The sequence below is a fragment of the Stigmatopora nigra genome, chromosome 13 (assembly GCF_051989575.1).
Source record: "Stigmatopora nigra isolate UIUO_SnigA chromosome 13, RoL_Snig_1.1, whole genome shotgun sequence".
Taxonomy (NCBI): Eukaryota; Metazoa; Chordata; class Actinopteri; order Syngnathiformes; family Syngnathidae; genus Stigmatopora; species Stigmatopora nigra.
Genome location: NC_135520.1, coordinates 2047274 through 2057500, shown reverse-complemented (window position 1 = coordinate 2057500; position 10227 = coordinate 2047274). Strand labels below are relative to the sequence as shown.

The 10227-nt window shown below is 39.5% G+C and overlaps 2 protein-coding genes across 3 annotated transcripts in view; one reads left to right on the top strand and one right to left on the bottom strand.

The window, feature by feature from the left end:
• Positions 1-6734, top strand: part of nsd2 (nuclear receptor binding SET domain protein 2) — a 16713-nt gene extending 9979 nt beyond the window's left edge. The window contains exons 23-27 of the mRNA XM_077731530.1: positions 1171-2908; positions 3263-3344; positions 4934-5104; positions 5564-5889; positions 6508-6734. Coding sequence (XP_077587656.1) covers positions 1171-1412 — 242 coding nt within the window. The 3' untranslated portion in view covers positions 1413-2908; positions 3263-3344; positions 4934-5104; positions 5564-5889; positions 6508-6734. The remainder of the gene's footprint in view (positions 1-1170; positions 2909-3262; positions 3345-4933; positions 5105-5563; positions 5890-6507) is intronic.
• jade1 (jade family PHD finger 1) lies at positions 3846-10179 on the bottom strand. Of its 2 annotated transcripts, none has more exons than XM_077730601.1 (10): positions 9966-10179; positions 8000-8082; positions 7850-7917; positions 7124-7466; positions 6782-6993; positions 6552-6719; positions 6367-6483; positions 5671-6219; positions 4953-5070; positions 3846-4874 (listed from the first exon to the last, which is right to left on the bottom strand). In XM_077730601.1, the coding sequence occupies exons 1-10, from the start codon at positions 10037-10039 to the stop codon at positions 4204-4206; spliced, it is 2403 nt and encodes an 800-aa protein (XP_077586727.1). In that variant the 5' UTR covers positions 10040-10179; the 3' UTR covers positions 3846-4203. The 2 variants fall into 2 exon arrangements, with proteins under 2 accessions (XP_077586727.1, XP_077586728.1); XM_077730602.1 differs by lacking the exon at positions 9966-10179 and adding an exon at positions 8642-8924.
• Positions 10180-10227: the final 48 nt, after the last annotated feature.

Here is a 10227-nt window from a genome sequence, read left to right as displayed (position 1 = left end):
ATATATATATATATATATATATATATATATATATATATATATATATATATATATATATATATATATATATATATATATATATATATATATATATATATATATATATATATATATATATATATATATATATATATATATATATATATATATATATATATATATATATATATATATATATATATATATATATATATATATATATATATATATATATATATATATATATATATATATATATATATATATATATATATATATATATATATATATATATATATATATATATATATATATATATATATATATATATATATATATATATATATATATATATATATATATATATATATATATATATATATATATATATATATATATATATATATATATATATATATATATATATATATATATATATATATATATATATATATATATATATATATATATATATATATATATATATATATATATATATATATATATATATATATATATATATATATATATATATATATATATATATATATATATATATATATATATATATATATATATATATATATATATATATATATATATATATATATATATATATATATATATATATATATATATATATATATATATATATATATATATATATATATATATATATACACACACATATATATACATTATACATTTTAAATGGTTGGGGGTAAGGGTGGATTTATAAATGTGTATTTGTTTTTTCATTAAAAAAAAATCTTATTTTGCATTAGTACAGAAAAATGGACTTTAAAAGGCCTTCATTTAATTAATTTTTAATGTATTTTTGTAATGTTTTTAAGGAGAGGGCAGTTTTTAAGTTTTTTTCAACCATTTTATTTACGTTTTTTTTCGAGGGGGGAAAAACACTACTTTAATTTATTGTATTAAAAAAGTAAATGAGGGGAGTAGGAAGAGTTGTTTTACATATATTTATTAATATTTGTTTTTTTTTATAATGACTTTTAGCCAAGGGCAAAAAGTTGCAGCTTACAAAGAGAAATTTGTAAACAACAGTAAGACAAATATTTTTTTCACTCCAATACTGTTATGGGCAAACTTACAGAAGACAAACAGCTGATAAATATCCATAAATGTGTACATAAATATCCATAAATGTGTGCAAAATTGTGTACTCAGGTCGCTGGGACTGCCCATGGCACCACTGCGACGTCTGCGGCAAAAACTCCGAGGCCTTCTGCCAACTCTGCCCCAATTCCTTCTGCGACGCCCACAGCGAAGGGGCGCTGCGGGCCGGTACGCCCTCGGGCCAACTACGCTGCCTGGAGCATGACGACGGCGGCACCGAGGACGATGCCGCCGCTAAGTCAAAAGCGCCCAAAGGAGAAGCCGCTGGTCCTAAAAGCAAAAAACGCCGATGACGCTCTTTCAAGGGAATCCCGGGACAGGCTAGCCAAAAGTATTGCAATTTGGAAATGAAAGTTGAAGGTTTGTTCGCCAATCTTTTCAGTTTTTTATCTTCTCCTGTGGAAGACATCATAGATTCAGGTAATGTGAACATTTCGGTTGCCTTAATTTTCAACTTCAGATTTTATTTTTATTTTTTTTCATTTTCAGGTCTTCAATTTTTTTGATTTTTTTTGTTTTTTGTTGTTGTTTTTTGCACCTCTGTCGGCACCACAGCGTAAAATGATCATGTTTTAGGCTAAAAAAAGATTTTGGAGCTAGAAGTAAAAAATCTGAACTTTAAAATGGTTCTTGACTTGACCATCAAAAAAACACTTTTTGGTTGATATTTTCAGGTTCAAATTTGAGGTTTACAATTCGTGAGACAAAAAAAATATACTTAAAATTATTTAAAGAGTAGAAGGTTTACATTTGAACCTGAAAATATCAACAATGTAAAACTTTTTTTATCAAAAACTTTGAACTTTCATTATAACATTTTTGTTTTTCTTTCAAATTCCACTACTTTTGGCCTGAATATATCCACTCCCTGTCCTCTCAAACTTCTCTTTTTCACATAGTTTTTCCACCAAAACCAAAAAAAAAAATAGTTAAAAAAACTTAGCAGGACGCATTTGCCAAAATGTTCTTTTTCTAATATATAGATTTGAAATAGTACAAATATATGACAAAAACGACTACCTTTTTAGTCCAGTAGCCTTTTTTGTTTTTTCAACGTTAACCTGCAGGCGCTAAAAATAACCGACATCCATTCGCGTGGCTCTTAAAACTAACAAAAAACTCGAGTTTATCGCTAGTCGACGCCCGCTTGAACGATTTTTTTTTCGTATATAAATGGGAGATAAGAGTTAAAAATACTACAGATTACGTTAAATAAGGGGCATGCCGACCTGCCCTGTTTAAAAACACTACTGAGATGTTTAAAAGCTCCAAGCACAATGAAGACACTTTTTTTAAACATATTTTAACCCCTTCCTACCTGACTTTTTGATCTAAAATTTAGTATACATTAAAAAAACATTGGGGCATACAAAAGTACATCAAAATAATATTCAAAAATCCAGATTAAAAATAAAAATTGGGGCATTAAATGACTTGAGATAAAGTGAAGCATTTCTCAAATTAATGGAGGCATTCGTTAATTTATTTTTGGATAAAAAATACTTATTTTTTGACTAGAGTATGTTTCTAAGATTGTTTTTTTTTGTAGAATTTTATATACATACATAAAAGAATGAGTATTTTAATGTACTTTTGTAGTTCCCAATGTGTTTTTTTTTTGTTTAAAATAAATCAGGCATTAAGAGGTTAATATTAATCTTTGTTTTGTTTTTTTTTTCTTTAAAAAAGGGAAAGGTTATATCCTTGAAAGGGGGGAAGGGAAGTCATTCTTCCCCAATCAGGATTCAAAGTCACTCCGGAGGGAGACAAAATTTCTCTTCAATTTAATGTAAGTGCTGTTTAATTTGATTCAAGTGTCAGGTTTGGGCTTGTTTATTTTTTTGGCCATTTTTATTTTTATTTTTCTACCTAACGATTGTCGTTGAGACCTTGTAACTACTGTCCTCCTTTCTCAAACTAATATGTACATAATGTATAAGTTCCCATAGTGATGACTTCTATTGTAAATATACCAGCTTTTTCCTCTTTCTACATTCTGGATACTCTTTTTCTTACAAAAAAAAAAAATTGGAAAAAAATCCAGTAAATAAAGATGTGCTTATTACCAGAGACCTCAATACTGTAGTATTGATCTGATTGATTAAGAAAATTGAAGTTATCTTATATTTTTTTGTTTCAAAAGCTGTTTTCAGGAAATTCACGGGAAGCGAAAGTCAAGAAGTCGTTGGAAAAGGTCAAAGGTCATGATTTTACACAACTACAAGGTAAGTTATACTGTACATATGGAAAAACAAAATGGCCTGTTATATTTTTGTCCAATGCAGTACTTTTCAATTACTCATTAATTTTGCATTAGAAAATACATGAGAAGCACCAAAGAGTTAATTTTAATACATTTATAGCTTCTTATTTTGGGGAAATCTAGGTTATGTCTTGTTTTTATTGAACCATGTGTTCATTTTGTTATTTTTATTTAATTTTGAAGGGAGGGGATCATTCTTTGGACACTTACTGCTAATTTTGGGGTATTTTTTTTGTCAATTTCTAGTAATTATAGCATTTATAGGGCCAATTTAAAGTTTAATTTTTAAAGTGGGAGGAGTCACAGATTGGACGGCTACTGCAGTTAGTTGAAGATGAGTGCATCTTGAAAAAATCTTAAAATTGGCAATAAATCTATTTATAGCCAATTTTACATTATTACTGATCACCTTAAAAAAAGTATTTAATAATCTTTTAATATAATGACCAAAAATTAAAACATGTTTTCTTTAAGAGATGTTTATTCCTCCTCAAGGACAAATGACAACCAAAAAAAAAAAACATGTTTGCATCAACAGTAGTCGAATGGTGGCAGCCTAGGATAGAAAATATTTCTTTTCTCTTCAGTGTAAAAATAAGTATGGCCTGCCAAGGAAGGTTAGTGCAAACTCTCCAAATAAATGAGGCACGTGGCGTTCATTCATTGACACTTAAGTGCTAAGCGTTTAAAAAAAAATGCTGCCAAATACCCAAAAATAAACATTTCCCACATAAAAAATAAATATCGCCTCTCGTTTTTGACATGATCACCAAAAAAATAAAAGCCATTTTTTAGTTTGTTTTTCAGGAGAGCTGATGATGTCACGATGCTAACACGTAGCGTCGAGCCAGGGAGGCGTCGCCCCTCAGTCGGTGCGAATGGCATCTTTTGAGGCATGTCTCGCCACCCTCGTTCTCGGCCCCCGTTCGGAGCCTGGTTCTAGGATGGCGTTGGGGTCCCGGCGGCGTATTGGTGAGCGGTCGCAGCGACTCCGACCCATCCGTCCGCTTAGGGATTCGGAACTTGCCCCATCCTTTAGGGAGTGCTTGATCCCCAGCCCGGGACGGCTTCCTCGCCCTTCTTTCGGCGCCACCGTCTGGCAGTCGGATGTCCACCAACCGGACGGAGACACTCCTGTCCAGTTGCTCGACGCCCGGGGACACCTCGGCCCGATGCATTTTTTTACCATCCTCGGACCCAGGGGCTTCTTTTCGTAGGCGCTTTCCATGGAATTTGGGAGCGCGGCTTTCTCGTAGGGGCGGAGCTTCTCGTTCAGAGGTGAGGTCGTCGTTGAAGGGGTCCCGGGTCCGAGGAGTCGGTTCTGTCTCTTTGGGTGCGGGGTCTTCGTCTGTTTTCCGCTCACGGGTTTTGCCCTTGTCTTGCTCAGAACGCCGTTTGGTTTTGTGGCGCCAAGGGGATCGGGGGCGGGGCCCACGAGAGGTCAGTCGGTCCAAGGATAGGAGACGTCGTGGGTCAGTTTCGGGATCGTTCCCTGTGGACAACAGTGGGGAATTGGCTTAATTTTTTAAAGTGTGTTTGTTTGTTTTCAAGATGGCGTTCTGAGACTTACCGCCAAGTGTCTCCTGTTCGGCGAGCTGAAGTTGATGTTGAAAGATCTGCTCCTGGACTCGCCACAAAGAACGCTTGATCTTCTCACGACGGGTCACCATGTAGGTCAAGTTGCGCACCTGATGGGATGGCAGCAAGTCACCTGGTTACAAGGTTAGTTTGTGGGGTTTTTTTTTTTGGGGGGGGGGGGCGGGGCAGTGCACCTCAGCTTTTTAAGTCTTCCAAGTCGAGTTAGAGATGCTTGGAAATAAATGTCTCGAGAGTTGGAGCACACAGCAACCTTCTATTTATGCTCAATTCATTTAAATAATGCATTTGCATGTAGCCATTAATCTCATGCAATTGAAATGTGTCATGCTTGACCATTGCTAATATTATGGGATGAATACTTAATTATTTTAAATACTGCATGGTGAATTTTTTTTCTGGATAAATTCCCAAAAAAGTGGATAAAAAGGCACTTTATAAAATTCCATCTTCTTAAATGTGTGATTAAAAATGACTTTACTTTTACATATAAATTACATTTTTAATTGAGAATGGCAGTTGGAGCCATTTTGTGAAGACTTAAAAACAAAACAATTTTTTTAAATGAACTTGTGCTTCCTTCAGGCTCCCGGAAGGGGACATGGAGACTCCCCCCGCGAAGGCGGAGCTCCCAGAAGTGGACATGGAGACTCCCCCCGTGAAGGCGGAGCTCCTCGTCCCGGGTCACCTACCCTCTCCAGGTCTTGACGGAGGTGCGTGAAGAGCTGGAGGCGCCGGAGCAGCACCTCATGCTCTCGGCGAGCCAGGCCGTCCTCCTCGTCCTTCTTGGGCGTTAGCAACGGCTGGTTGAAGTTAGCTTTGCGCTTCAGCTTCCAATACTGGTAGAGGAAATCCACCGTCTCGGGCGCCATCTTCAGCTGGCAGCCCACCTCCCGGGGGTCCACAAACTGGTAAAACACTTCCTCCATTTCCTGAAGCTTAGCCTTGCGGACGTTGACTCGCATTTCTTGTGGGTCGCGGGGGCGGGGCGGGCGTGTGGTCGTCGAGGGGGCGGGCCCAGGGGTCGGCGGGGCCCTATCCCGCCGTTCGCCCGACGCCGCCGCCACTGACGCTAGTGCCTCCCCTTCGTCTCGCTCTAGCTCCCCGAAGCCCGGTGGGTGCTTGGGGCAGTAGGACTTGAACTTGACTTGGTCGTCCCGTGTGAGGACGGTGGTCATCTCCAGGCCGGCGTGGAGGCCACAGGTCACGTGGAAGGCCACGCGGCAGTTTTTAGCCGAGCACTGATAAAGGAGAAAGTCATTACTCATGATTTACTTTCTCGGACCACACAAAATGATGCGGCGGGCCAGATTTGGCCCCCGGGCCGCCACTTTGACACCAGTGGTCTAGAGGGTCGGTATTTGGCGGAGGCGGAGTCGGTGGGCTACCTGGATGCAGGCTCCCGTCTTGTCTTTACACAGGCAGCAGTTGAGCGCCCATCTGTTGCCGGGAATGTGCGACACGTTGGTGATGGGTTCCATCTTCTCCGGGTTCCCGATGCTGACCTTGATTTTGTTTGTATTTTTTAGAGGTGGCAATAAGATGGAAGTTCGCGAGAAGGCGGACGGCTGACCTCTGGGATCCACAAGGCGCAGCTGACGTGGACCCACTTGGTTCCACTGCGGGTGGGCTTCATGGCGCCGCCCTTCTTGGGGCAAAGCTGACACTTGGGCACGATGCCTAGCGCGCAGATCCGACACAACCAGCTTCCCTTTGGGACCTTCTGGATACCGTAGCACGCCTGGAATTCACAACAGTAGGATTATTTCAAAATATCTTTATTGTCAATTTTTTTCTTCTAACCTGGTGGACACAAATGTTGCACTTGTCGCAAAAGACCATCTCGTTGTTGTCCTCTCCGTCAGGCGACTGACAGACGTCGCAAACCACGTCCTCGTCGTACTCGATGCCCAGACCTTCCTCGGTCTCGGTGGCGTGTGTCATGTTGTCGTAGCAACGCCGCTCAAACTCCTCCAGGACGCGCTCAGCGCTGGCCTCATCCAGCGGCGGGAGGGCTGAAAACCCCCCAAAAATAGAGTAAAAAATTCCATTGAGAAAATAATAATATATATATATTTTAAAAACACAAATCTGTGGCATCTTCCAGGCTTTCTGTTCCCCTACAGATGACCCACGCTGACTCACCCAGCTTGAGGAACTCGTCATTGACCGCCGTCAGCCATGCCACGTCCTCCTCATTGAGGTCATAGCGGCAGGCACCCTCGGCCAGGGTGCGGATGTCCACATAGCCTGGGGTCTGGGCGGCCGACGTGCGGATCAACTTCTTGGGCCGGACGAAGGTGACCTCCTCGCTCCTGTCGGCCAACTGGCGGGCCGCCGGCTGCGGGATGGACTGGGGGCTGACCGGGACCTGGACACCCTTCTCCCACTCCTGCCGCCACGGATCGGCCAGGACGTAGTAGTCCTCTGGATTGAGCTGCTGCGAGTCGTGGACCTTCATGGCGGTGATCAAGTCTGTCCGGAACACCTGCCAGACCACCAGAAAACGTGAGTTTTGTTAAAATTTGTTATTTTTTTAAACAAACATTGATAATGATAGACATCCAATTATGTGGCTTTTTGAAAATGAAATTCTTTAAGTGAATAGCAATTTGAAATGGGAGGAATGGCAGCCAATTTTAAACCAAATGTCATTTTTTGTTTTGTTTTTTAGGGTTTTTATTCCAATGTGCCAAAAAATATGTTAGCTCTTTTAGTACTTCCTTTAATCTGATTGGCTCTGGAAGGCGTGCATAGGCTAGATAAGAGCCGCAGCATTCACTTACTCGACAGTCACTTATCTCAAAGATATCCGGCCCGCGTCACTGCACTTTCTACTCAATAGTAACAATTGTACAAATATTGACGCACCTCTGAGGGTTTCTGTCTGGTTCCTCTCCTGGGCTGAGAGGAATGCTGGGACCAACAGGTGGAATTACCTGAAGGAAAGCCACTTAAGTTCATTGGGGAAAATGCAGAGGGCCCCCGAGGATTTCTCGATCTATTTTTGCAACAACTTACTGCCATTGTCGGACTCGTCGCTGCTGCTAGGGTGTCGACTTCTCTTCATGGTGTCGCGTGTGTCGAGCTCCAGCTTCACCACGCTGAGGACAAAATGGACAAATGTTACAAATTTTAAAAGGACATTTGTCCAAATAATGAAAATATAATTGAATTTGGCCTACTTAAAAAGCTTAAATAGAAATTAAATTCAACTTTAAAATTAAATGGAGAAATAGTGCTTGTTTATTAATTTGTTAATTATTGCGGGAAGCTGTATAGAATTTTTCCAAGTGCAAAATACATGTGGGCCGCAATTATTTTTAATAGTCTATTTATTATTTTTGGTTTTAATTTAAAAGTTTTTGAGATGATCTTATAATTCACTACAATTTTTATTTCATATATAGTACTATTTACCTGATTTTTAAAAATGTATTACTTAAATGATCCTTTTTATTGATTATGTCAAAACAACATACAATTCAAATAGAAGCCACAAAATACAGGCCCTTGGCCTCCAAGTTTGAGACATAAATGTGATGAAAACATGATCATTTGTGTTCAAAGGTAGCATTTACAACAAGCTAGCCCACCTAGCTTAATTGGAGTAAGTTACTGCTTTAATTGGAATTGACAAGACTACACAACATATTTGTTTACCATGTATTAATGGTCCATCAGTGCATAGCCACATATGCTATCTGATGCTAATAGCAGGACGACAAACGGACGCTAATAGTAAACAAACACGTCCCCAGAGGCTTTGATTAAAGGATTCGCTCGCTCTGTACAAGACGTGTTTCCTCACACCAAACACGTCGAAAACACGATTACAGATGATGAATGTTACACTTTTCAAACTTTGCAGAAAATGGCGCGACTCAAAAAGGGCATTCAGGCCGAGAAGCTAGCAACAGGTAGCAACCGCTGTTCGAATCGTAAACAGACTGCCAAAGGACTACAAATATGGAGGCGCTGACTTACAAAACCAGCTTCTTACGGTGGAAACACGCAAGCCGGTGGCTAGGCTAACTGACAGGTCGTGTGACGTTTTACGATAATATACAATAACATATGTACGAATCAAATTTCACTTGCTCATGTTAATTTAGCTAATAGTTCAAATTATTCGTTATTACACTGATATATTATGGTTCGTGATTCCCACAATGAAAAGGACAATATTAAATAGTTATATTTAAAAACATCGACTTCTATTTAAAGTGAAAGTAAAGATAAGCTGCTCGTAAAACAATCCAATTTATTTCGAACAAAGTTCAATATTGTGTCATATTAAGTTCATAGTCCATTAAAAGTTTCTGTTTGAGGTAAATAGAATAAAATGAATCATCTAATTTTAAAAACAACTGTTTTTTGTGTTCCAGCTTTCCAGGACCAACCGGCGCCTCGAGTGGAATATTCTGGATACTCTGGTATTTATACCACTTTTTTATTGATTTATTACCGACAACCTTTAGGCATTACAGTCGCGATGTTAGAAGACCCACAACATGAGAGATTGTTGAAGTAGTTGTCAAAAGATCCGCTGTAAATTGGCTAACAAGCCTTGCTAACCATCTTAGCAGGTCGCTGTTTTTCACATTGGGCAGTGGCTAGCATTGAGCTAAAGCTAATGTTTCCAGTAGTATTTGGGTACAATAACAAGCGATTTTCACATCCGATCCCCTTTTTACACCCCTCGGAATGTTTAAATTTCAATTTTGTTTGCGAGGACACAATATCAAAAAAATACGGACATTAATGAGCAAGTTATAGCGACTTTGAGGCTGTGCAGCTGGCTCCGAGGTGGCAAGCAAGCCAGTGGTGGAGGTTAATCTTTGGCGCCATTTTAAAATGACGACGTCGCGTTCTCTTAGTGGAAGCGACCACCGCCTCGAAAAGTGTCTCGTTGGCCGCTTTTGAAAAGCTTCCGGAATCGGGCGCGCAAGGCCGATCGTTGCGTTGTCGCGCGGTCGGTACGTACGTTGCAAGCCGCCTTTTGCCTTGGAGGTGAGGCGCAGTTCGGGCTTCGAGTTCCGCTTGACCCGCATTCCACATACACAAACAAGGAGATAGATGAGGCGGAAGGAGATTGAGCGGGGTTCAGGGGGCGGGACCCGGCTTGGAGGAGGCAACCCATATGTACATAAGTCGATGTCTCATTCGCCCTCTGACCAAACGGGGACAAGTGCTTTCACTCATTGGCCATTTTGCATCGGGCTCGTCTGGTCACAATAACGTTATAA